The sequence below is a fragment of the Vicugna pacos genome, chromosome 20 (assembly GCF_048564905.1).
Source record: "Vicugna pacos chromosome 20, VicPac4, whole genome shotgun sequence".
NCBI lineage: Eukaryota > Metazoa > Chordata > Mammalia > Artiodactyla > Camelidae > Vicugna > Vicugna pacos.
In genome coordinates this window covers 26,582,210-26,610,127 of record NC_133006.1, presented here as the reverse complement: position 1 = coordinate 26,610,127, position 27,918 = coordinate 26,582,210, and the positions used below count along the sequence as shown (strand labels likewise).

At 39.0% G+C, this 27,918-nt stretch overlaps 3 protein-coding genes and 1 long non-coding RNA gene across 6 annotated transcripts; 3 read left to right on the top strand and 1 right to left on the bottom strand.

The window, feature by feature from the left end:
* Positions 1-5,922: 5,922 nt before the first annotated feature.
* On the bottom strand, positions 5,923-9,977 carry LOC140687778 (uncharacterized). Its single transcript, XR_012062304.1, has 3 exons — positions 9,892-9,977; positions 9,644-9,800; positions 5,923-6,259 (listed from the first exon to the last, which is right to left on the bottom strand). It is a non-coding gene; the product is annotated as an uncharacterized lncRNA (long non-coding RNA).
* H1-4 (H1.4 linker histone, cluster member) lies at positions 8,669-9,431 on the top strand. The gene has a single exon (XM_006218927.4). The coding sequence runs from the start codon at positions 8,731-8,733 to the stop codon at positions 9,385-9,387; it is 657 nt and encodes a 218-aa protein (XP_006218989.1). The 5' UTR covers positions 8,669-8,730; the 3' UTR covers positions 9,388-9,431.
* Positions 9,978-10,192: 215 nt separating the features above from the next.
* On the top strand, positions 10,193-16,046 carry LOC102533814 (histone H2B type 1-M). Of its 3 annotated transcripts, XR_012062303.1 has the most exons (3): positions 10,193-10,778; positions 14,786-14,873; positions 15,648-15,711. XR_012062303.1 is itself a non-coding variant. In XM_015251761.3 (2 exons), exon 1 carries the CDS (start codon positions 10,389-10,391, stop codon positions 10,767-10,769), a length of 381 nt encoding a protein of 126 aa, XP_015107247.1. In that variant the 5' UTR covers positions 10,193-10,388; the 3' UTR covers positions 10,770-10,778; positions 15,648-16,046. The 3 variants fall into 3 exon arrangements, 2 of the variants coding, with proteins under 2 accessions (XP_015107247.1, XP_031544125.1); XM_015251761.3 differs by lacking the exon at positions 14,786-14,873 and having other exon boundaries at positions 15,648-16,046; XM_031688265.2 differs by lacking the exons at positions 14,786-14,873; positions 15,648-15,711 and adding an exon at positions 11,101-12,554.
* A 9,638-nt stretch (positions 16,047-25,684) lies between these two features.
* LOC140687777 (histone H2B type 1-C/E/F/G/I) lies at positions 25,685-26,238 on the top strand. The gene has a single exon (XM_072945561.1). The coding sequence runs from the start codon at positions 25,698-25,700 to the stop codon at positions 26,076-26,078; it is 381 nt and encodes a 126-aa protein (XP_072801662.1). The 5' UTR covers positions 25,685-25,697; the 3' UTR covers positions 26,079-26,238.
* Positions 26,239-27,918: the final 1,680 nt, after the last annotated feature.

Genomic DNA, 27,918 nt, shown 5'->3' with positions numbered 1-27,918 from the left:
GGAACTAATGGAATATTGTGATTTATGAAGTTATGTTAAAAAAGATATTGTGACTTCCATTTTGCTCTCTCTTGGATTACTCACTCTTGGAGAAGCCAGTTGTGATGTAGTGAGTCCTCAAGCAGCTGGATGAACAGGTACATATGCCAAGGAACTAAGGCCTTCTGTCAACAGCCAACACCACCCTGCCAGTCATGTGAGCCACATGAGCCACCTGGGAATTAGACCTTCTATCCCCAATCAAATTTTCAAGTATTAGCCATAGTTAATATCTTGGCTCCTATCTTATCAGAGGTCCCAAGACAAAACCACCCATTTAAGTCACCCCCAAATTTCTGACCCATGGAAACTGTGTGAGATAATAGATGCATATTATTATTTTAAGCCACTAAATTCTGGGATAATTTGTTATGCAGCAATACAAAACTATACATGAGTGTGTGTCTAACCATTATACCAATCTGCCATCATGTATAAATTAACAATCTTGGGTAAACATATAGATATTACATTTATAAACCAGTAAACCCATATAATTTCGGGAGAATGGAGTGGAACATGTAAAGGGATGCTGAAGAAATAATACGAAGTTTGATAGACAAAGAGAGAAAAGTAAAGAACAGAGAAAAGATACATAAGGCCAAATGCAATATGTTCTTGTTCATTGAACCATTTCTTCTAAAGACACCAGCAACATCTTTGAAAAAAGTGATGCTGAAGAGATTGATTAGGAAAATGCTTATGAGTTAATGGAAAAGTAAGTTAATATCTCTGAAGTCATTCTCACAGAACCCACTTTTCAGACAGAAGAGAGTATTTCTCAGACTCTTGCCTGGATTAAGGGATCTGTGTTTTGACTATTAAGAGTATACATGTAGACACATATTTTATATACTTAAGCTCTTATGGGCCAAGAAAGGATACTGAATCCTCCACCTCATCCCCAGATCCAAACTACTCTCCACCTGCACCTTCTGTACAGACCCTTCCTACCACCAGATTCTAAAGGTTTTCCTTCCTGACAGCCAAGTGGCCAAGTCACTAACCTTTCTCAGGCTTTTATCTTGAAACAATAATGGGTTCTTGGAACTTCCATATGCTTCAACATCCAAATTCAGTTTAGAATCATTTATTAGATTTACTGTTTTTATGTATTTTTTTGTTTTGCTTTTATAGATGTATTTAGCCTTAGGCCAATTTAGAACAATTTAACTCTTGAGTTTAGAGCTTACAGTGTGTGTATATGTGTGTGTGTGTAGTGTAAAATATATAAGATATAAAAATAAAGAGATTAAGATCACCTCTTAAACTATAGTCCATGACAGTGTTCCTTCAATCTGCTGATTGAGATCCATTATTTATGAAATCAATTTATTTGGTTTTAGTCAGCTTTATCAAAACTAAATAGAGAGGAGAGGAGAGGGAAGAGATAAGAAGGGAAGAGAAAAAGAAATAGCAGAGAAAATTGCATTTAAAGGACAATCTATTCCTTCCTCAAAGTTTTGTTTTAGTTAGGGTATGTATTTTGGCATGTGAGTGTGAATATATGATGTAAAACATGCTTCTTAATGTAGGTTATAATCAAAAATTTTTCTTAAAAAAATTATAACTGACCAGCTAATAAACTTTTGAAAATAAACTGAAACCATTACTATTTAGGCTACAAAGTACCCCAAAACTTAGTTGCCTAAAACAACAACCATTTTATTATACTAGTAGATTCTTCAAATCAGGACCTCAGAGAGAGCAGAGTGGAGCTCGCCTGTCTCTATGCATGATATTTGGAACTTCAGCTGAAAAGACTTGAGCACTGGAATTTCTAATCAGCTAGAGACTCCCCTCACATTTCTGGTCCTTGAACAAAGATGATTCAAAGACTCCAATGACTTACCAGAGTCTCCAAACATGGTCTCCACAAGCAGCTTGGCTTTCTCACAACATGGTGGCCTCAGAGTCACCAAAATGTTTACAATATAGATAGTCCAGAGACCAAAGCGTAAGGGTTCTAGCAAATAAGGCAGATGCTGTGTTACTTTTTAAGACCTGGTCTTGGAAGCCACACTGCCTCCCTTCCTCCACACTCTATCGGCATAAGCTGTCACAGGGTCACTCAGAATCAAAGGGATCAGAATTAGACTTGATCGGGAAGCATCAGGACTCACCGGAGAAGGGAACATGGATCAGGAGAAATTGTTGTGACCATTTTTGGGAAATTAAATTTGCTATATCATACAACCAAGAGAATGTCCACAAGTAGTAGACTACATACGTAAATACAATGGGCTATGTATACAAATGAAATTTTAAACTGCAGTGCCTATCAACAAACTAGAGAGATCTCCACACCAATATAATACAGAGGGATGGATCTTGTTCAAGGGGAAAAAGCAAGACACAAAAGATTAAATCCACTATGGGTTCGCATACATACATTTCAAAATCAGGACAAACTAAACCTTATTGCTATGGATACATATATAAATGATAAATCTGTGAATAAAAAGGCAAGGATATAATTTCAGTGAAAGTCCAGATAAAGAGCAGAAGGAGGCAACAGACAGTATCTGGATGTTAGGGAAACTCAGCACACATTTTTTAAAAAAATAAGCTTCATTATATTTTAAAGATTTTAAACGGGTTTGCTACTAATAAAGTAATCCATGCTTATGGTAGAAACTTTGAAAAGCCATTAAAGTTTTGACATAAGAATAAAAATCATCTCCATTTCCTCAACTTTGGAGAATCTATGTCACATTTAGGTATATTTTCCCCTTCTGTCAAAAGTGTTATGATGACATACAGAGAGAAACTGTTTTTTGTTTTAAGGAAACTTTTTCTTTTGAACTAATTTTAGATTTACAGGAAAGCTGCAAAAATAGTACCAAAAAATTCCTTATATCCCTCAACTGGCTTCCCCTAATGTTAATGTCTTGTGTAACCATAATCAGTTATGAAGAACTGGGAATGGACATTGGTAACATATTGTTAACTTAACTTTAGACTTTATTCAAATTTAACAAACTTTTCCACCAAGTACTTTTTCTGTACCAGAATCTTATTCAGGATCCCACATTGGCTTTACTTAATATTTGTCCTTAGTCTCTTCCAGTCTATAATGATTCCTTAGTCTATCCTTTTCTTTCATGGCCTTTACATTTTTGAAAAGTATCGATCAGTTAAAGAATGTCCCTTGATTTGAATTTGTCTGAAATTTTCTCAGCGTTGCAGTAGCTTATGCATTTTGCCAGGAAATATCACAAAAATGATAGTGTCCTCAATGCAAGGGCATCGTGATGTTGATAGATCTTACTACTTATGAGGCTTACTTTGCTCACTTAGTTAAAGCGGTGTCTCCTGGGTTTCTCCACTGTTAACTCACTACCTTTCTCTTTGTAGTAGATAGGTATCCTGGGGAAGATATTTGAAGACAATGCAAATCCCAATTCTGCTTAAAGTTTTATTCAATGATTTTAGCATCCTGTGGATTTTATCTGCAGCAGGGAATAGTTGTCCCTTCTCCTTATGTATAAATTTATTTATGGATATATATTTTGTCTATAAGTTAAAATCCAATATTATCCATTTTTATTTTGTTGCTCATGGTTACAGCTTCAGCCATTACTAGCTCCTTGGACTGGTTTGCATGGTTTTTTGTTTGTTTGTTTTATTTTGTTTTGTTTTCAACAAATTTTCATTCTGTTTTAAACATCTTACTTTCTGACACCACAAGGTGTTCCAGGCCCACCCTGTATTTTCCCTTCTCCAGCCTTGTTGTCTATCACTTCTCCAAGGAGACCTGGTTCTTTTGATTGGAGAACGATACTTAAGAACCAAAGATTGTCTGCCAGGTGTGCTAACTGCTTCTAGGGTGTCACTGCTCATAGGCCCTCTCAGCTGACAGTGCAAGACAGTATATGAATAAGTTAATTCATGTGCACACACAGATATGTTTCTATATCTATAAAACTAGATATATTTCAAAATATGCATTTATATTAATATTTCTGATTCTAATCCAGTACGAGGTTTATTTTAGCCAAATACTTCTTTTTTCACTAGTGAGAACACTGGATCTTATTTTCTACACCATATTTGCTTCTTTGTTCAATTCTAGTAGACACAAAAATAGTTTCAGAATTGGGGTTAACCCAAATTCCTAAGAGAAACACTTTCATTAGATTACAACCTTTATATATAGTTACTTTTGTCTTTGGTCTTATACTATCCAATCAAGATGCTGTTTTCTGCAGTTGCTTAAGTTAATTTTTATCTTCCCCAACCCCTTTAGTGTTAGTGTGTTGTTAATTAAATACAGTTTGGTCCATTTGTTAGGTGCTTAAATTCTATTTTGAGTTCCCCATACCTATTGCTTTTAATAGTTTGTTTATTTTGCTGCTATATGAAACAGTACTGTAGTTGTAAAAGTCACAGTTACACAAGAAGACATACTCAGAAAACTGTCAATCCCTTCTCATCCCTGAGACTCTGTTCTCATCTTCCTCTTCTTTCCACTCCTTCCTAACCCACACCCCTATTGTAGATAACCAATCTCATTCATTTTTAATTTATTCTTTCTGTGTATCTTTTGCACAAACAAGCCAAAAAATGTGTTTTCTTAGCTCCTTTTCATTTTGCTACAGAGGGTATCATACAGTAGATATTCTTTTGCAGTTAGCTTTTTCACTTAACCATGTAGCCTGGAATACATTCCTTCTTCATTCATAGGGATCTTCCTCGTTCATTATTGCAGCTGCATATTACTCAATTGTGCAGATGTGTCCTAGTTGATTCAATCACTTTTATATGTGGATATTAAAGCTCCTTCCAATATTTTACAGTTCCAAACGATGCTGCAATAAGTGAATAACCCTGGGTATGGACCCTCCCATTTTAATTATTGAATTAAACAAAACGAATCACAATTTCTGAAATAATAAATAGCCCTTTAGAAGAAAACCTTTCCAGAAATGCTCTACATCAAAAACCAAGACAGAGTGCCTCTTAAAAGAGTTCACTAGGAGAAAGTCTGTACCAACAGATAGAGATCTACAGGTGGTCTTCATGGTGTCACCATGACTGTGCTCATTCAACACGCCCCTTATGAGGAAGCTGGGGAGGGGCTAAGCAAAAAAGCACCCCTTCCCCAAACTCTCTTCAATAGTCCAATCATGGTAACCTACTAAAATAGAAAAATCCAGAAGCAAGCAGTTACAGTCCAGAATTTGGGAGTAAAAGGAACCAAGCATAAGCTTCTCTTTCCTTTCAGCTTTTCTATAAATCACATTGTTCCTCTTAGCCCAGTTGCTATCATGTTCAAAATGGAAATGTTACAGAGGGCTCCCCATTTTTAATGACTCAGGGTTCCTTAGAGGCTTAAAAAAGTCAATAATAGGAAATTACTTTTTTAGTTTATTAGAGAGTAATACACTTGAGAATATATCACGGCTACAAAAGTTCAAGAAATTGCATGAGGAAGACTCTGCCCACTCTGGCCATATGAGTTTATGCTGAAAAAAAATACATTTTACACCAAAGCACCGAGCACCCAGTCAAAAAGCTGTGTCCATAATTGAAACTACATGGGTTGGGCTCTGATATTTTATATTCTATTCTAGTTCATTAAAAAAAAACACACAGCATTTTGGCCTTGTGCTACAAAATTGATTTCACAGCCTTTAATGATTATTCAGAACTGCAACCAGAAAAACTGTTCGTTAAAAGCATGTACTTTGAAGTCAGACAGATGTGAGCTGGAATCTTGAATGCACATCTTACCAATAGTCTTCACAGGAGAATTTCTTAACCTATGTAAATCCATTTCCTTGTATATAAAATGGGTATACCATCTAGCAGGATAAGAGTATATCTCTATCTTACTTTTTGCTGAGTAAGAATGCAGGTAGCACACAGTCCAGCAGCCAATAAATGGAAAACGTAATTTTTATTAAGAATGATAAAATGTGACAAGAAGTGGGAATCTGTACTGGGGAATTCTGGTGGTTCACAGGCAACCAAGGTCCAATCTATCTGCTATAGATGGAGAACAACAAAGCAGAGGATCCTTTTCAGTTACTCTTCTTTCTTCTTCTCCAGCCCACTCTACTGCCCCGTTGGTTGTGAATCCAAGGAAGTCAGGATTATAGTGTTGCTGCCCCCATCTTCCCAACTTGTGGTCATATCCAGCACTGACTTCTTTTTGAAGGTCTTGCAGGCAATTCAGAAATCCACAGGAACACTCATGACAGGAGATACTTTTGACCTGTTGGTCAGATCCAAGTAAGAATGGCAGTGGTTCACAGAACTGGCTGGCATCAGAGACACCTGAGGACCTTGTTAAATATTCAGATTCTGAGACTCCCTGAAGTTATCCATTCACAATCATCTGGTGAAAGACTTTGGAATCTACATTTAAAACCCATGTACAGGGAGATGGATATAGCTCAATGGTATTAGAGCGCACGTGTAAGGTCCTGGGTTCAAATTGCAGTATCTCCATTAAAACAAACAAATAAACAAACACATACGAACACCCTAAATAGTTCTGATATAGCTGATAGATCATCAGAGAAATGGAAACTTCTGTTGTTACTCTTATTTCAAATAAATGCTTGATGTAATAGTGGCAGATCCTCAATGCTTTCTTTAAGTCTGTCATAGTTTTATTTGTAGAAAACACCATGCTCTGTAGGAGATGAGCATGAGTTAAAAGAACACAGAATTTAAAGAGCTAAATAGCGCCAAGTCAGAAGTAGTATGGAATACATAGAATAAAGCAAGGCATTTAAGAGGAAACTTCAATGTATTCTGAAAATTTCAACTATTTAGGGGAGTGGCTTTGTTTGTTATTGAAAATGAATATAACTCCACTACTCTAGGATCAAGTATCCACAAAATCAGTTTCCTTAGCAACCATCAATTGGTCTGTTTTGGAACCTTATCCCCTCTCTTTTTATTTTAATATATACAAAGAGTATATTTTATTTTTCACTAGCATGCAAAAATTACTTTAAAAATGTTTACACATTAAGGCTTTACAAACGATAATTTACATTTCTTTTATACCAGATTCAGCATTATTTTAAATGAGACTGTGAAATATTTTATTAATGTTGTATCAAAGATATATATTCTCCTTTATTTCAATAGTAGAGACTGTTGTGTATGGAGAAGATTTGAGGCAATGGAACCAAACTTAATGTGATATCCAATGCTATGTTACAATCAGCCACACCCACAGAATTGTATCATACCACCTTATAGCACCAGCTAAAATTGTATTTTATTTCAAATGGCTTGCAGTTTTAAAAGAGAATCCCATCCAGACCAGTTTCCAGGAATAATTTCCTTTGATGAGTTTTCATTGCCAACATGTACTCTTTGTTGATTGCCAATGTGTACTACCTAAACAAAACCACTATTTTCAGAGAACTTGCAAAGGATGACTTCATAGGACAAGAACTTAACTTGGATGGTCCTCCAAAGCTCGGCTTCTAAGATAGAAATCTGAACTTTTCATTCAATCCTACACGTAACTGTTTTCTTTTTTTGTGGAGCTCTGGGAAGCATAGGGCCATAGTCTTCAAGACTGAAGCCATATTTGCTATGTGGAGTAGTCATTCATCTGTTATTTAGTGATAGGAGAGTCTGGGTTTCTCTAGTAATGGAAATAGATATGTTATACTCTATATTACTCATTTAGTTCCTTCTTATGATCAACACTTGAATTTCATTTCTAGAAAGTATAATACTATTTGATCCTGAAGCACAAGCCAGAAGAATTCAGTAACACAGCAGACAAATACTTCAAAGTGTGCCTCCACTTCCAGTGACTTTATGGACATCTTCATGTTATTTGAAAATTAATCATTTTCCATCTGTGTGCCCTGACTATTTTGGACCCCCTCCTTTTCCAAATATCTTGAATTCAGAGTATCTAAACTCATGGAGCAGTTGTCCAGAGGAAGAGAAGCAACAGCCCCGCCCCCAACCCTTGGGAACAGAAAGGAAAAGAATTATCCTAAGGAATTGTTTAAAAACCCTGATGCAGTAGACAGAAATAAAACGATGGCTGCATAGATTGATGTCCCAGGGGTCCAAAATTTAACCCCATATGGTCAATAATCTGTTTAGCATTAAACTAAACCAGTTTGATGAACTCAAATGCCCTCGGCTCAATAGTCAGGACTCTCCGAGGAGCCTGTGTTACTTCCATCACTTAAGCGCAGATTTGTAATAAAAATCTTAATGTCAGTGACATGGTTCTTGGACATATAAGAACCTAACCACTTGGAGAATCATACTTGAGGGGTCAGAAAACTCCAGAGTTAAAGATCGGTTTATAATTTACGAAGAAAATAGAAAGTTTTGTTTCTCTGAGTTGAAATTTGACGAGCACGGCGGGAAATATTGCTGGTTTTTGGCATAAGGTTTTGTGCTTTCCTCCTAATTTGAGACCTGTGTGAAGCCTGAGGCTTCGGGGATCATTTTCTGAGAAAAATCGGGCAATTCGGTGTAGAGAATTTTGATATTTTTGGCATTTTTTGAGGTGTAACAAACACAACTCGGGATCCGAGAGGACACTCTGAGGCTGCCAGCGAGGCGGGCTGGACAGCGCACCAATCACGGCGCAGCTCCGCCCTATATAAACGGGCGGGCGCAGCGCCGCGGCCCGAGTCCCGGCCAGTGCCTCTGCTTCCGGCTCGAATTGCTCTCCCCACGCCTGTCTTCAACATGTCCGAGACTGCGCCCGCCGCACCAGCTGCTCCGGCCCCTGCCGAGAAAACGCCAGTGAAGAAAAAGGCCCGTAAGTCTGCAGGTGCAGCGAAGCGTAAAGCGTCTGGGCCCCCGGTGTCCGAGCTCATCACCAAGGCTGTCGCCGCTTCCAAGGAGCGCAGTGGCGTATCCTTGGCTGCGCTCAAGAAGGCGCTAGCGGCCGCTGGCTACGACGTGGAAAAGAACAACAGCCGCATCAAGTTGGGTCTCAAGAGCCTGGTGAGCAAGGGCACCCTGGTTCAGACCAAGGGCACTGGCGCCTCAGGCTCTTTCAAGCTCAACAAGAAGGCAGCTACTGGTGAAGCCAAGCCCAAGGCCAAGAAGGCGGGCGCGGCCAAACCCAAGAAGCCTGCAGGAGCTAAGAAGCCCAAGAAGGCGACTGGGGCTGCCACCCCCAAGAAGAGCGCCAAGAAGACCCCAAAGAAGGCGAAGAAGCCTGCTGCGGCTGCAGGAGCCAAAAAAGCAAAGAGCCCGAAAAAGGCAAAAGCAGCCAAGCCTAAGAAAGCACCCAAGAGCCCAGCGAAGGCCAAAGCGGTGAAACCCAAGGCGGCTAAACCAAAGACCGCCAAGCCCAAGGCAGCCAAGCCAAAGAAGGCGGCAGCCAAGAAGAAGTAGGAAGTTCCTTTGGCCAACTGCTTCGAAGCTCAACACAACCCAAAGGCTCTTTTCAGAGCCACCCACTGATCTCAGGAAAAGAGCTGTTGCACACTGGAAGGGGGCGTGGCCGGGAGGAGGCGGCCAGTGATGGGCGGGCCTTCGGGGATTGGGATACGAGGTGCTTCTTAACTCAGCGCCTCCTGGAATATGCAGGCGCTTTCTAGAGAGCGGTTCTCAGCGTCGGTGTATGGGGAAACGGGGTTGAGCATTATACCTTGTTTCGGCCTCCGGAGCCCTGAGAAAAAGGATACGGAGTCGGTAGTTCACCCATGTCGCCTTAACAGAAAAGTGTAGAGGGCAAACGTGTCCTCGTTTCCGGCTTTTCCGTCACTATACTGTCTGTTAGATGAGTTACCCAAATGTAACTTTACCTGTAGCAGAAAAAATTTAAAATTTAAACTTCACTCAAAAGTTACTAGGACTTTAGATAAGATTCAGCAGTGCTTTGAGAGGGTTACTAACTTGGCACGGCGAAGGTGTTGGTTCCGAATGGTTAGCACCTGCAAGCCAGATAAAGCGTTTACAAACCACAGCCTTGACTACCCGCCCCAGCTGGACATAAACGTGGCCCCTATGTGCCGGTAGCCAGAATCAATGCAGGAAATAACTCGTAGCTAACAAAGTTGCCACCGGGTATAAACAAAACTCGCAAGCAATTCAGTTTTGCCTGCTTGCCTTCATTTCAGAAACAGCTGGATATGTTAGTCTATTTCTACTAGCTATGGGTAGTCTAGTCTACGCCTTCTGATTGGGTAAAGCAAAGAAACGAAACAACCAATGAAAAGGTAGACCTGCAAGTATCATTTACACTCTCATTTGTGACGCCACAATAACATTAATCCAATCATGAGCGAAATCTTATTAGCCTTATTTGAATACCGCATCTATAAATAAATGTGGCCTTGTGGTGGGTGATTATTTCTCCAGGTGTTAGCGTTGTTGTAACTTACCGCGCTGCAATGCCTGAACCGACCAAGTCCGCTCCGGCTCCGAAAAAGGGCTCCAAGAAGGCGGTGACCAAGGCGCAGAAGAAGGACGGCAAGAAGCGCAAGCGCAGCCGCAAGGAGAGCTACTCGGTGTACGTGTACAAGGTGCTGAAGCAGGTCCACCCGGACACCGGCATCTCGTCCAAGGCCATGGGCATCATGAACTCGTTCGTCAACGACATCTTCGAGCGCATCGCGGGTGAAGCGTCGCGCCTGGCGCATTACAACAAGCGCTCGACCATCACTTCCCGGGAGATCCAGACGGCCGTGCGCCTACTGCTGCCCGGGGAGCTGGCCAAGCACGCTGTGTCCGAGGGCACCAAGGCCGTCACCAAGTACACCAGCTCCAAGTAAACTTGCCAAGTAAGCGTTTTTTACACCTAATCTCAAAGGCTCTTTTAAGAGCCATGCATGTTTTCAGTAAATGAGTTGTATCCTTTTATTGCAAAGGCGATTTTTCAGATTTGTCCTGCTAAATTCAAAGCTCCACTACCACTTTTTAATGTTTTAATGTACTTACGGAGGAAGTAATTATAGGAAACCTAGACAACGTGCCATAAACTGCGCGCTCACTACGGGCAAGTACAGTCCCATAGAACTATAAATTATGTAGTATTACATAGCCAGATATTAACTTACACTAAAAATGCCATTTCAAGTGTACAGCTTTCCTTTCCGTGTGTAGGTCTGCAAGTTGATCCTGCCTTTGATCCCGGATTTGGCGATCACCGCTTACTCACCACAAAAGCATGCTCTGACTACTTCATTCTGCTCAGTTTTTCTTTTCCGTTTTTATTCTCTTTTTCTAAGTATGTAGACATGTGTTTCTGAACAAAAAAAGGCTGAAGACAATGTGAGTTATCACAGAAATAACTATAAAGGTTTTTCTGGTTTGTTTTCTTGAAAATTGGTCCAATTTCCGCTGGAGGCTCTGAGCAGCGGGTGGGGAAGGTGGGGAAGGAGCCTGTACTCTATCCTAAAGGCACCGAGGGAGAAGAACGGGAAGCCTTTGACACGCCTTCCAGTCAATCTTGTCAGTTACTATACTTTGATTCTCTGAAAGTCCTATTCAATTTATAGTCCTTCGGTAGCATTCAGATTTAAGGTCCTCAGGGTTACAAGACAGAAACCCACTCCTCAATCCGTTAAGATGTCTTGACTCAGGACTGACGCCCCCTTTACAGCACCCTTTCCTCTTTCCCGGATGTCCCCGACCATTGAGGGAGGAGAGGAAGTAGAAAGGGAAGAAAAGCCCCTTCTGGCTGGATGTGGTTTTACTGCACGATGTAGGATAGCTTTAAGGGTGTTCGCTGCTGGAATAGATTTGTGGGGAAGTTAAATCTCTGGAATCTCGAAAAGGGGGCTGGGAGGGAGGGGCCTGGAGGAAAGGAATCAATGGTCAGAGGTCACCAAGGAGACTGCGAAGTAGATGAGGGTGGAAAGGAAGGCAAGGGCTGGTTGAGGTGGAGAGTTTAGAAAGGGGGTGTTGTTGGCTAAGAGGAATGAATTTAGAAACCCTAGGGTTTGGGAGAAGGTGAGAATCCTAAACAGGTGCTCTGGATTATGGGGATAGATTTTCCATAATAGGGCAAGTGGGTACTTGGATGGACTATTAAAATCTAAAATAATACTTAAATTTACAAAACACTGTGAAGAGCCACTATGAAATAAGGAACTCTCATTCCCAGCTGCTTGACCCAGGGAAACCCCAAACACCACAGCTAGCTTTCACCCAAACCTGAGCTTTGATTTTTAAAGAGTGTTATGTGAAACCTGTCCGTGGTAGGGAGCATGATAAGGACTCTTCCCAGTGAAGCTGAGACATCAGACCAAAATGAACTAGAAATAAACACTCACATACTCACCACAGATGATTGCAAAATCTGCCCTGACCCTTGGTGCTGAACAAGTAGATTCCACCACTGAGAATTTGGACTATAAGCCAGCCTTCACATGCATTTCTTTCAGCATTAATACCACAGGGATTCAAAACACCTAGGCTGAGAATTTAATATAGAGAACCCCGACTGGTTTAGTGCCCCTGAGCACCTGGTAAAAGCAAATGCAAGTCCTCTCTCAAAGAATAAGCTTCATTTTAGGCCTCCACAGATAAATATCAAAAAAAAAAAAAAAAAAGAATGAGCAGTTTCACAACCAAAATTAACCAGAAACACCATGAAACAAGTAACCATGACCAAGAGCAATGAACTGAGAAAAAAGCTAACATAAAAATTTATTTAAAATATAGGTATTGAAACTGATGATTAAGAAATACTAAAAAAAATTACAATGTTTAAAGTGCAAGATAACTGATTAAGAGTTAAAGAAGAATCTAAAGAATTGAGTCATGAAAGCTTATAAGGAGATTCTTGTGTGTCAAAATGCCCTAGTAAATTGTACCATGGCACTAGTTTTTTGTTTATAAATGATGGAAAGAGTACTTACATGTCAATTCATTTAAAAGATAATCATTAACTATCTCTGGCTTAGTCATCTATATGGACACTGGTGATTCAGAGAAATATGGTCGTCCTTGAATTCCTGAAGCCCTCAAGTTTGTAAGGCTGTCAAGGAAGCTTAGACTTAACTGCTTTCATTTTCCTTTATCTTTCAATAAGAACCAAAAAAGTGTTTATCACTCTTTGCAAATCTACAGGCAGGTAAACAGACGGGCTTCTATGGGAACTACCAGATTCATTCAATGGAGGCAATAAAATTCATCCCAATTTTTGAGTAATAAACATGATACAGTAATATTAATACTATTGTGACACAGTGCAATGCTTAGAAACAGTCCATAAGACTGCACTCACATCTGACACCAACTGCAGGGTTCAGAGTTCTCTCCAAAGCCACCCTTGGATTAGATAATTTAATAGAAGGACTCACAGAACTCACCAAAAGCTATTATACTCAACGTTAGTGTTTATTAGACCAAAGGACACAAAGCAAAATCAGCAAAGGGAAGAGACAACATGAAGCAGAGTCTAGTCATTTGCCAGCGGAGTTATGAAACGTTAACAACACCTCCCTGCAACAATTTGTGACAGCATAATGCATATTGCCAACTAGGGAATCTCACCTAAGCATTTTATTAGGCCTTTATCACATAGACATGATCGACCACCTGAGTGGCTGATCTTTAGTCTCCAGTCCTCTGGAGGTAGTGCAGATACAGCATGGCCTAAAGCCCCCAACATGAATGATACTATTCCACTAGTCCATTAGACTATTAGACCTATGATCACTATTAGCTCAAGGCCCCCTGGTAAACAAAGATATTCTTAACATACATTCCAAGGGCCTAAAAGTTACCTTCCAGCAAAGGGCAAAGGCTAAACTTCTTTCGATAAGGTTAATTCTGAACATAATCATAAGAAAATATGTAAGTATGACTTTTTTTTTTCCAATTTTGAACTATATATTCTATCAGTGACCATAACTTGAGTTCTACAACTATTTGCTTTTTTATGATTGTACTATCACAGTTTTGTATATTTAGGTCAACTGTGGACCCAGAGATAATGAGATTTCTGATGGAAGACTATTTTTCATACTTTATTCAGATAACAGCATCAGCAGTCTTCTTGATTTGTACTCCCAACTGCCCTCCAAACCCTAGGTGCAGGAAAAGAAGACTTAGGAAAGGTGAAGGTCAACATTGGGGGAATGTAGGTGTTCTTCACCTTCATGTTGGTGGCATGGGCATTTAGTGCTACATAGAAGAAAAGGCTGTTTCTTGACATGAAAAGCGGCACTTGGCTTTCCCTTTCATAAACGATGAAATCTGCCATGCACAGAGAACAGGAATTGTAGAAAAGTAAAGGAGTTATGCTTTAGGATTTTATTTAAGTTTTTAACAGTGAATGTTAAGTTGTGTTTTATAAATACAAAACAATACAAGTATCGCAGCCATATTATGGCTATTTTTTAAGAAAAGAAGGAGGAGGATCATGGGAGAAAAAGAAAGGTGAGAGAAATTGAGGACTCAGAAAAAGAATGGAACAAGTAAACTGCTACTACAGAAGGGAGAGAAAGGGCTTGGAGACCAAAGAGAAGCCTATAGCGGATTGTGATGGGAGAGAGACAGGAAAAGAAAAGAGGGAGATGGCTAGATTGACCTTGTGATATATTTAGTATTTTCGCCAGGTATAAGACTTGTAACACAACAGAAGTATTCTCCACATTTCTTGGGTTTTCGGTTGACTGAATTGATTAAAATGATATCATATCTGGGAGATGTTCTCTGACCAGTAGATGTAAAATGTCACCTCTCCACATTTTTTAACTTGCTCTATTCATTCTTCTTCATTATACTTAGTACTAATTGACATAAATTTATTTTTTTGTTTCCCCTTCCCATTGTCAAGACTGTTAATCTCCATTGGGGCAGGGTTAGTATTTTTTACCACTGACTCTGTAATACCTTGGCTGTTCCAGACACAGACTAGACTTTCAGTAAGTATTTGCAGCACGATGTGATCAATTAATTGAAATACATATATGTCTATAACAATAAAGATAGAGCACAGGGCTGATTTTTGAGAATATTCAACTGAATGAGTGACTCAGCCTTTCTGGATCTTACTTTCTTCATCTATAAAATGAGAATAAAAATCATACACTACTTAGAGTTATTTTAAGGACTAAGATAATTAATGTAAAGAGGGGAGGGTATATTGCTTAGTGGTAGAGTGGGTTTCAATCCCCAGTACATCCATTAAACAAACAAACAAACCTAATTATGCCCTCAAAAATTAAGAAGAAAAAATATTTTTTAAAGTTTAACAAAAATTGAAACCGTTTTGTTTTTTTTAAAGAAGAAATCATTTGTGTAAAGCTCTTAAAAAGTTATGGACATTTAGTAAGCACTTGGCAGTTGTATTTTCCTTAGTCACTAAATTAAAATGAAAATCAGAGAAGCTAATTCCTTTCAGATCAAAAATTAAGAGAGAGAATATAAGCTTTTGATCTATTTGAATTCTACCCCAAGGGGTGATTTGGGGATTTAGAACAAAGATTACATTATTCAGGAATTTCTCTTGACTGAGTATGATTTAAGTCATTATCTGTTCATGTTAGTAATGACTAAAGTGTGCATAACACTGGAGGGGAGATTCCTTGTAGCACATTATACAAGCATATGTAAACAGATCCCTCTTCATTGTGTAGCAAATATTAGTGCTAATGGCAAAATGGCACCTAACATATAAACCTTTTTTATTTCTTCAGTCAGGGGAGCGATATGAGTGCAAGAAGAACTGAATGCAAGCAGAAAGTGAAAATGAGAATCTGGCTAGAGAAGTTATGAAGTATGATGTCCAATCTGCCTGAGATGATTCATTAGTCTGTATATCCCACCCAAATCCTATCCATCTGATTTACTGCACATTGATTTATCAAAAGGTGATCATTACCTGAGTGGAAGAGCATAAACAAGGTGTTTTAGCTTTTTCATTGTATTTATATTTGAATTAAATAAATAGAATTTACTTCTGTTCCAGGCCTAATTACAGGAATTCATTATTTACGGTGGACTACCTACCTTTGCTGGGGAAAGCCTGAATGAAAGGATGGCAAGACATCTGTAAATGAGATGCTATAATTAATAAAATCTGTGGATAATTGGAATGCCTCATTCATTGTTGATTCAAATCCTTCTCCTAAGATCTCTCCCCCTTCTAGACATACAATTTATTTATTTTTTCGTTTTATTTTTTGGTATTAATTTCTCAGTAGATAAGGCCTAAGCACTATTTTGCCTTTGGTAACAATCTTGAATCAAACGAGTTAGTTTAGCTAAGCTGACATTTGAGAGGTCACCTTCTGTTGCCAAATCCTGTTTCCTGTACCCTGGTATCTAATCAAGGTTCAGAGACACAGAATTTTGGGGAAGAGGAAAGAATAGCTTTATTTCTTTGCCAGACAAAGGGGGTCACAGTGGGCTACTGCCTCAGGAGTGCGAAGCCGGTTTGGGGAAGAGTGGTAGGGAGTTTTATACTGAAAATCCAAGGAACAGTACTTGGAATATGACGCAGGGCTGCATTCCTTTCTTCTTTGATACAATCACAGTGGTGTACAGGGTAATCTGGTGACAAGGTCTTCTGTTCCTGGCAGTGAACAAGGCATATCTCCTGACATTCCTGTGCCTGGAACAAAGGAAAGGAAGGGGTGTATATGTTGGGAAAAGAAAAAATATGTGCAGTTAAACACACACACACACACACACACACAGAGGCTCAAAAATGTCTCAGAGTGAGAAGTCATTTGAGGTTACCATTAAGTGACTATAACCACTGTGCCCACTGTGAGGTTGCACTTCAACATCCGAATTAAGGGGAACACAATATTTTGAAGCAGTTTCAAACTTAAGTGTACGCTAAAATCACCTGAAGGATTTTTTAAAAAGATCGCTTTGAGATCACTCTGAGGGCCCCACGTCACAGTGTTCTGATTCACTACAACTGGAGGAGGATCCAAACATTTGGATTTCTAAATTATGAAGGTGATGCTGATGCTGATGCTGATGCTGCCGGTCCAGGGATAACACTTGGAGAACTGTGCTTTAGGACATGGGGTTTCCCTGAGATGATACTACCAAACAGCTGCACAAAACCGAAAAAATACACTGAGGTTTAAACTGGAAGTGAGTACTGAAAATTAGCACCTCCTCCCCTGTGCGGCCATGCTGGGGTGCAAAGTACAAAGTGGGCCCTATACGCCCCGCCTCTGCCGGCTCCTAGTAACCACGGCCCACACGCCGACTCCCTCATTGGGCCGTTCTGCCACGCCCCTCCATGCCGGCTCCCTCATTGGGCCCTCCTGTCACGCCCCTCAATGCCGGCTCCCTCATTGGGGCGTCTCGCTCAGCCACGCGTCCCTCCGCTCCCCGCAGAGCCGCAAGCTACGTATACACAGGGTAACGCCATACGTGCTCCTCCCCTCCGGCCTGCAGTTTGAACCCGCGAGGTTTCCCTGTGGCCGCCCCTGCTAGTGCGCAGACTCTGCCGGCCCAGCCTCTCTCTTCCAGTAGCCACAGGACGCCGGAGAGTCCGAACGATGCGCCGGGTCATTCGCAGATAAAGACAGAGAACCGAGCAGTCTGAAGACCAAGAAGCAAGGCAACAGCCCCCCTCCTCACCTCCTCATTGGTTTTTCTCCTCCTCTCCCAACTTTTTTCTGAGTTGCCATTTCCTTCATAGCTAATCCCCAGGAGGCCTGCCTTGCACCACCTCTGCTTATTGTCAGCACTTTTATCGGGCACTTTGTGTGAGTATTAAGTGCGTGTATACGTGGATGCACGCAGAGCCTGCATCCATTAGGCATAGCGGACACAGGGTCTACGACCCAGGGTACTTTTAGAGGCTCGAGAAGATACTTGAATTTCTTCTAAACTTTTAGGTCGACGGAAACATTCTAATATATTGATGTTTTGATTTTTATATAATTTTAGTAATAATATCCTTTTTGTTATTATTTTTATGGAGGAAGGGATCCAGAACGGCAGATGCGCAGGACCCACAGAAGATAATGCAGGCTTGAGTGCGGGTAGCACGGACCCGTTTTCAGTTGTTTCTACTTACTTAAAAAAAGATTTTTTTAATGGTAAATAAACACCCAGGCAAATTTTCAAGTGCTTTCTAGATGTTAACTCGTTTAATTCCCATAACACATCTGTGAACTGTTATCCCAACTTTACCTGCATGTATGAATTACCCAAAGTTCAAAATAATTTACCCAATGTTACCCAGCTAATATATGGCAGAGGGTACATAGCACAGTGGTAGGGTGCATGCTTAGGATGTACAAGGTCCTGGGTTCAATCCCTAGTACCTCCATTAAAAAGTAAGTAAATAAATGAACATGATTACCTCCCCCGGCAAAAAAAGAAAGAAAGATATAGATATATATATATGGCGGAGGGAATTCTAACCCAGCCTGGTTAGCTCCAGGGTCCCTGACCTAAAAACCATTACACTAAAGATACTATCTTGAGATACCTCTAAACAATTAATCCAAAAAACAGCAGGTAAAATAACCACTTAACTCTAGACAGGCTACCCTGAGCCCTCTTCTCCACTTGGCCTTTAACAAAGTTGAACAAGTCTTGAACAAACACTATTATACTACACTAGCATACTTTGTAACAGCTCAAGGCCTAGGATGACCCCTCTTACAAAGCCTACCCCAAGTCAAGACCTATTCCTTTTATCTTTTTCCTTTTCTGTTTTGTCTTTGTTTGTTAGTTTTTTAAGAATCATCTTGACTATTTTTGCTCATCAACATGAATTTTACAGTGCTTTATCAAAAAATCCAGTGAGTCTTTGTGGCATAACATTGAAATTTTAGGTTATTTTTAAATGTATGGACATTTTAGCATATTGAGACATCCCCAACATAAAAATAATACAGCATACATCACTTAATTTAGGTGAGTCTTGTTTCATATCCTTTAACAGCACTTCATAGTTTTATTCCTAGAGATCTGGAGTACATTCCCTTGGGCTTAGAACCCTTAGAATGTGTTATACTGTTGTGAATGATGTCTGTTTTATTTATTTCGATTCTAGATAGATCATTGCTTGCTAATGTATAGAAAAGGTCATGAATTATTGTTTTGTGGTGCGCATTTATTCACCAACCCTGTTGAGCTTATTAGAGCTAATTGTTATAGATTCTCCTGGATTTTTTACAATGACATATTATTTTCAAAGAATAAATATAACATCTTTTCTTATTGAATTCTTACCCTTCTCATTTCTTGTCCTTGTCTCATTGTATTGGCAGAACCCTTGGTGCCATGCAGAATAGGAGTGATACCACAGAATTTTTGTCTTTCTTTTGGCTCTTTGGGCAGTCTTCTAAAATTATACCATTAAATGTTAAGCTCACTGTAGCTACTCCTTATGAAGTAAGTAGCTACTACTTCTCGTTCTAGTCTGTTGAAAATGTTTGTGATGAAGGAGCATTATATTCTAGCAAATACTTTCCCAGTATCCTTGGAGAAGATAACAGTTTTTATCTATTAATATCTTAAATTTGTGATGTAAAACACATGGAAGCATTCTTGGATAAACCCTACAAGACATACTATTGTTTTTTAAACAGTTTGGTCTCTTGCTTTCCATTTGTTTACATTTAAAATAGAGCTTTATTTTTTTTTTAATTTGTAAGTAAGCTGAGGCTATAATTTTCTCTCAATCTGTTTCTTTGTGTGTGTGTTGTTCCTGTTAAGTTTAGGTGAAGTTATAGCACTTGAGAAGAAAAAAAGGATAGCTATTTTTCTATTGAAACAGCTCATGTAAAATAGGGATTATCAATTACTTAAATTTCACTAAAACCTATAAAACCCAACTTTGCTTGGAATTCTTTGGGTTGAAGAATATAGGAAAGATACATTTTTAAACCCCCTATCATATTTCCTTAATCATACTTTGTTTTCTCAGCCTATTCTTTTTCTTTAAATTATCGTTTTCTATTAAGATTAATTTTTTTCTAAAGGTTGTTCATAGCATTCTCATGATTCTTTCTATCTACCTTTTGGTAGCTAATTTCCCTTTTTTATTCCTATAACTTATTTTCCTCTCCCTCCCACACACTTTTTTTCCTTAACTAGTCTTTCTAGAGGTTTGCCTATTATCATGAGACTTTTCAAAGAACAAGCTTGTGATTTATGGATCATCTCCAGTTTTTCTATTTAATTAATTGTTCCTTTTAAATTTCAAAAATTGACATTGAGAATAATATGTCAACATACAAATCCATGAGAACCTATAAACAATTAGATCTAATAGAGCTCAACAGGATTGATGGATAGATGAAAACCACATAAGAAATTATGGCCTTTCTATACATTAGCAGAGACCTATCTTGAATTGAAAAAGAAAAACCAGGCATCATTCACAAGAGTGCAACACATTCTAAGAATTCTAAGTCCAACTTTATCTGCTTTATTTTGATTTATTCTCTTGTTCTTTTTCTAGCTTTTTTTTTTTGATAAATACCTAGTTCACATGTCTTTGGTGTTTCTTTTCCTTCATACATACGTCTAATATTGTATATTTCCATTTCAGTACCACTTCAGATACATCCTATAATTTTCACATGTATTATTCTCAGAGATTTGTCTCAGAATATAAGTTTCCCTTAATGATATTCATTCTAATCCATGAAATTTAGAGGTCTGCTTTTAGTATCCAGTAATATGGGAAGATTGTTTTAGTTTTACTATCTTTAAAATAACCTTTTTTATTTCTCTTTAGATGATGAAAAAGAGTACAGTGTTTATGAAACTGATTCTGGTATCTATTGTAACTTTTTCTGAAACCAAGGTTGAATTTTTGAAATGATTAAATGTGTGCTTTCAAAAATTGGTTATTCTCTACGTATTAAGTGCAGGAATCATAGATCAAGTTTACTCATTGTGTTGTTCAAATATTCTGTAACCATGCACATTGTTCTTTGCTTGTTATGTGAATTTTTGAGTACTATATTGAAAGTTTGCCCTACAATCATAAACTTGAAGTTCTCCCAATTCTGTCATTTATTGCCTTACGTAGTGGTTGAGTGGTCAGGTGCATACAAGGTCTTGAATGTTACATCTTATCAGTAGATCTTTATTTGGTTACTGTGGAGTGTAGGGTTTTTTTTATTTCTAGAAGTTCTGTTTTATTTTTTGATTACCCTACTTAGATTTTCCCTTGTTCCTTGATTGTATTATTCCATCTTTATTTCTTTAACCTTTCAGTAAATAGTTACCTTACTGTTTCTTATCATTTCAATATCTGAAATTCCTAGGACAGAGCAAAGGGATCTAAGGCTCCTGTTTATCTGAAAGCCTGACTCTCCAGTGTCTGTTTTCCTCTTCTGTTTGTTACCATTTATTATAAGCTTATACGTGGTAATCCCAAGTTCCTAGTAGAGTGCCTGGTAAGTAATAGGTGCTCAGTAAATAATTGCTGAATAAATAAATCATAATCTGTATGAATCTAGAGAACTTGAATTCAAGATGCTTCCCTCCTGAAGGGGTTTACCTTTGCCTTCACAGAGCACTAGGAGGCGCTCTGAACCTGCATCACTAATTTCACAACCCTTTCCTTGAAACCCCAGATTCTATGTTAGTGGTTCAATCCCAGTGGCAAATTGCCTTTGTCCTCCTCGACAGAGTTCTGCGGAGACAGACAGGTTTTCTTCTTGGGAACCTTTGCTAGATTAACCTTATTCTAACCTATCCTTTCTTCCAGGGTCCTGGGTTTAGTTTAAGGGTTTCGAATCCTCTTCCCCAAGGAGCAGATATTAATTGACATAGTTCAGAATCTTGATAATGATGGTTGCCCCAGAGAACCCAGTCAAGTGTGTTTATTTCTCTGGTTTCAGCGCCTAGGTTTTTCATTGCTTTGCATATTTCAAGGCATTTTCTCAGTTTCTTCTTAGCTGGGCAATGATGTGCTACTGTTTTGTTGTACTTTATCTGGTCTTTAGGTGTTTTCCTTCAAGATGGCTTTGTATCCAGAATATCTTGTTTTCTATATTGGAAATAAGTTTTTACAGTGTCCCTCTCTATCCCTAATACTTTTAGCTTAAAACTGTGTCTGCTATTAATATTGCTAACTTGTTCTCGGTAAACATTCCCCAGGCATGTGTTCCTCTCATATTATTTTTTATTTATTGTTATTATATAAATATATGCATAATTTATCTTCAAATAAGAGGAGCACTTTTAATGCATATTTTTATTACACATATTCTATTGCTTTATAAAAAAATGTAAACATCTAAAAGATAAACTACTGTACCTATGCAAGAACTCTAGCATATACTTTTCTGAGGGAGACAAAAGAAAACATATAAAACTTCCAGGTGACCACAATCATACAGGACAATAACTAAGCATATATTTTATTTGAGTTAATATCTACCATTATTTTGGAGTTACATTTTTGTAATCCTAAAAGAAGAAATCACTGTTCTTGAGTCTGGAGACAATTCATATGGGGAAATCTATTTAATTAAGAGCGTGGTAGTCAATTTTGTTTTAAAATTAACAATCCTGGGGTCTAGGTAACACCTTTCACCTCTTTGTCAAATGATCACTGCCTCAGAGGAGTTGAGAACAATTGGGATTCAGGAGCCTAGACAGACAATTTTCATGGTATCCAACATATATTTCTATAAATAATTATAGTTCATTAATTTGACTTAATAATACACCTAACATAAAACCAAATGTGTTTAATATTTTACTTTTTTTAAAAAATCAGACCCAGCAAGGTCTAAAGGAGATGTCTTTAGTTGTAACTAACATTATTGACCTTTAATCTGAGCCTTGTGATCCTAGAAAATAGTGATTATTAAAGAAATTCTCCCCCATTTTGTATTCCAAAAATAATTTACTGCAAGGAGGCACTGTTTTCACCTATGATTTGGATAAGATAAAAAAAAAAAAAACAGCTCCTGGTGGGAAGGGTATATAGCTCAGTGGTAGAGTGCCTACTTAGCGTGCAAGAGGTCATTGGGTCAATCCTCAGTACCTACATTTAAAAAAATAAATTTAAAAAACAACAGCAACTCCTTGTATATCTAGGACAAAACCAGACACAGACCCCTCCCAAATTCCCATTCTTTGCCTCAAAAGTGATAACCTGAACTAATACATGGAAACAATATATTTTGTCAACCAAAATTTAGTTACATTTTCTCTATCCCCCCAGGTCCCAGAGCTTTGACCCACCCTCAGCCTGAACCACTTTACTACCCCTCCTTAAGGGTCCCTTCTGATAGTTGGCTGGACTCGGGGTAAAACATTATCTGTTTTCCTAATATCTAATCAAGCCATTTTTTCATCCTACCGTCCCTATGTCATACTCAATTGTTTTTAGTCTTGTTTGCTCTTCCCTAAGATAATCTGTTTTGGCTTCAGCCAAAGAGAAGCTTACAGATCATATGTAGTAGTCCCTTTCACCTCCTATCAACAATCCTTTCAAAAAAAGCCTCTCCTTACCAAGTCTGAATCTTTTTCATTTAAAACAACTCATGGACTATTTTGTCTGCCCTGTACACTGTGTGTATTTCTACTAAATTCACGTAGGTATGGAATGAACACTCTAGTTTGGGTCAGTCCTCACCACTCTTCAGTGTTATATAGATCTGTTCACCTGTGTAGAGGTTATAGCCTCTATTCATGGTTACTACATTTAAATTAGTTGCCTGTTCCCTTTGAGACAGGAGGGAAGGGGGCAGGGCACACCCATTAATGAGCACCAAGATGGCCAAAGATTCAATTCCCAGTAGATCTTGAGGCCCAAGATAGTAGAAGATTTGACTTCCAGCACACCTTGACCATTATATGCTCATTTTGCAGTAATAGCATGGTAAAGGGCACTCCCACAGACATTATAACAAATTTTGGGGTGAAATTTCATGGATTGGCTGAAATATGAGTAAATTTAGAGAAATCGTCGACCCTAAAATTATTGGGTACTGATTTAACTCTACAGCTTTGGCTCTTAATCAGTGGCTTTCAACTTTATCTATAATGGAAATATATCAAAATGTTAACTAGTAAATTAATAAGTTGGTGATATGGTGAAGCTAATATCAATTAAAAATAGATAAAGCTAATAGCAATCACTGAATCCCTCTATGATTTACTTTTTCTATATTTTGTCTCTCCAAAATACTGTCTCATTCTCCAGATAAATTTCTCCTTTTGCCCCACTCTTCCCCCTCAGCCTCTTTTTCTCTCTATCTCTGCCTTTTCCATTTTTTCTTTAATCTAGTTGTAATTTTCTTTCTCATTTTTCTCTCTCCTCTTCCTCCATGGATATATATATATAAGAGATATATGTATATAAGAGAATCAACTTTTTTTTCATTTTAACATTCTCCTTCAGTCATTTAAAAAATGCTTTATTTCCCATGCTTCTAAAGTTAGAAGACATCACAACAAACTTTTCTCTTTTTTTCCTAAAACAGCCCACCAAAAGCCAGCGGGAGTCTTATGAAGGATTCAGATTTAAGCCAGATTGCTTTAATCATTATCCTGGCTACACAATTTACATGTTAGGGATTTGAGGGAAAAGGCCTTGTCTCATGTTCTCTGGTTTTCTTTTCTATAAAATGGAGTGGAAAAAACAAACACAAACAAACCATCAGGTAGGGTTTTATGATTAAATAAAATAATACATATAAAGCATGTTAGCTATTATTCTAAACATTGCTACACGTGCTAAATTGGGGAAGTAAAAATAAAAGAGTGAATAGGTCTTCAGGAGATTTCCTCCTCAATACCAGAGTGAGAAAAACAAATTACTTTCTTTGTGCGCTTTTTGTTTGCCAGCTTACCACGTGCAGCTTGCAGCCCTGGATTTACTGCAAGCAGGGGAAGCCAAAAGGTGGGGCAGCGTAGAAAGTCTTAGAAACATCTAAATCAAATTCAGGGGAAACAGGTCTCAATAGAAAGGAAACATGTTAATGGAAGATCTAGCTAAAAAGCCGGTTTCTGATAGTGATAATAGTAAATTGTAAATAAAATTATTTATCACCATGTTTTCCCGTTTCAGTTGTTTTCTGGTGTTTTTGTTTCTGTTTTTGTTTAACCAAGTAGAAGGAAGAGTAATTTCTGATCCGCTTTAGTGGCTAACCTGGGTGTGATTTGATCGTTTCCAATACGAAGCACTGCAGCGATATTGGCTACGAAATTCTTGCCTTTATTACCTCACTTTAAGCTAAGTAACTTTAAACTTTGACATTTATTTTCACGCTATATTTCTACATTTTTGGTACAGTTGGAAACAACTGTCTTAGGAATTTTTTCGATTACCGTAGATCGCCTGTTTCTTCTCAGTTCTTCCTTTCCCTGTCACTAATCTAGAATCTGGATTCAAAGGCAGAATGACAGCTTTTCTAAAAGTTGTAAACAGGCCTTGCAAATCGGAGAGATAACCAGTCCATGAAATCTGCCTTTTTGATATTTCAAAATACTGTAGAGAGTGCTATCTAGTTTCTAAACGTAACAAACTAATCTGAATTGTTATAAACAACTACATAACTTTTTTAAAAAGTTAACTAGATTAAAGTAGCTGGACTGATTGCTGGAAAACTGTCTCAGGAGATAGCCAATGGGAGGGCACTCCCCCAGTTACCCTTTGCATGCATACCTCTTAACAAATAAACGAATCAGCAGTTGCCGAGTTAAGACCTCATTTGCATAATACTGCCTACAAATAGGCCGGGTCCTACAAAACGGACACCATTTTGTTTCTGAAAGAGCAGTAACCGAAAATGCCTGAACCAGCGAAATCGGCTCCAGCCCCGAAAAAGGGCTCCAAGAAAGCGGTGACTAAGGCGCAGAAGAAGGACGGCAAGAAGCGCAAGCGCAGCCGCAAGGAGAGCTACTCGGTGTACGTGTACAAGGTGCTGAAGCAGGTCCACCCGGACACCGGCATCTCGTCCAAGGCCATGGGCATCATGAACTCGTTCGTCAACGACATCTTCGAGCGCATCGCGGGCGAGGCGTCGCGCCTGGCGCACTACAACAAGCGCTCGACCATCACTTCCCGGGAGATCCAGACGGCCGTGCGCCTGCTGCTGCCTGGGGAGCTGGCCAAGCACGCCGTGTCCGAGGGCACCAAGGCCGTCACCAAGTACACCAGCTCCAAGTAAACGTGTTCATAGGCACGGTCAAACCCAAAGGCTCTTTTCAGAGCCACCTCACGTTTAACACAGTAGGAGCTGTGCACTAGCAAGCGGTATTTCCTGAAAACTAGGTTTCCAATTATTGTTACAGGTAGCATTTAAAAATACAGTTAGAAAGCGAACGGTTCTTGGGGTGCAAATTTGCATATTGTTCTGATTACCGTCCCGTGTACGAGGATTCCCAGCAGCATAAGCGAACATGGGCTGACGTCCTAGCACTAACGGCCAGCTCTTCGACTTCCTGGTCACCTTTATGGAACTTACACAGATGCTCTGTGGGCTGGTAGCGAGCTTCGGGAAACAGGTCTGTTTTTGGTAAAATACCACCTTGTAGCGTCTAATAGGTCAGAACAACATTTGAATCTCCCGCTATCCAAAAGCGGAACTTCCTCTGATGCTGCAGATCTTCGCCTGCCCATGTTCTTTTGTGGTATCTGTTTCCTTCTCTCTCCCCTAGCACTTTGCCTAGGGCTTTCGAGTCCTGGCTAAGTATTTTATTATCTAAGATTCTTTACAAACCTGATAGATTGGCTGTAGTTCTCCAGTAACGGAACAGCAGTTATTTTTACTGACCGTTTAGTCACTTTACTAAATTTTTAAAAAGCTCTTAATCACTGGATTTTTTTTAAATTATTAAGAGCACAGTCATCTCCCCACTCCACAGACTTTTTGCAAACCTACAAAATTCACAGAATTTTCAGTGTTCAGCTCACCTGTGTGGTCACATAATATAAAGTTCGGCTCTGAAGCTTTCTAACCACCCTTTTCTGTAACTTGCAGTCTTTTCCGAGCCCATCCCCCTCTCCTGCCTCCAGCTCCCCTTTTCCTGCTCAGTTCAGAAACCGTGGAGCGATCTTGACAAAAGAGAGACCCAAGGCCGGTTCAGAACGCAGAGAGGAAGCACCGTGGAAGTAGATGACTTAACTGTTGTGGGCTGAGCTCTTGAGATTTGGAAGCCTACTGTTTGTGATCACATAATGCCCAAGAGACTAAATCCTGGGAAATAGAGTCGGACGCTTCCCTCATTTCTCCAGAAACTTCAAGGTAGGGGCTTCCTTCAGGAAGTTAGGTGGAAAAGGTTCGGTGGCTTGCATCACCCATAAATGGAAATATCAAACCCACCCAAGAATGGCTACCACTGTCCTTAAAAAACATTCCTAACCAGCCTCCTGGACCAGTCTATCTGGCCTCCCATTTATTGTCTCAAAAACATACACATAAAGACACAAACAAGTCTATTTTTCAGGTTCCCAAATTACAACAGAATTTCAACTTTTCTCATCACCTTGATTTTAGTTTGAGGTAATACTGACACTCTTTCATCCATAGCGAATTTCGTTTTCATGCCAAATTCGCCTTTTTTGGCTTTGTATCTTTCCTTCACAGCCATTGGATGGTTCCGAACTTGACAAAACTAGAAATTCTGTGCTATTGCCACAGGCCCTGCATTGTCCAGCCCTCACCTAACTCTCCAAGCCAACCTCAGAGGACTTTTTCCTTTTTGTTTTTGTTCATTTCTTATTTTTTCGTTTGGGTTTTTTTGGTTTCTTTTTTCTGCACCTCTACAGTTTCTCAACTACAAAGGCCTGGCTGCCTGCTTGTATTCACTGTGGGATGGCAGCAGCAGCCGATTTGATGACTTCAGCATTCTGTTTATTGATATGGCTTGCATTATTTTTCATTCAGAGATGTGTAAGTTTGCAATTCAGAGGCAATTGAATTGGGGACTGGACATATAACTTTTGAAAATTTTTAAAATAATTTAATGTCAGCATGGCATGAAAATAGAGGGTTTCAAGAAAGACTT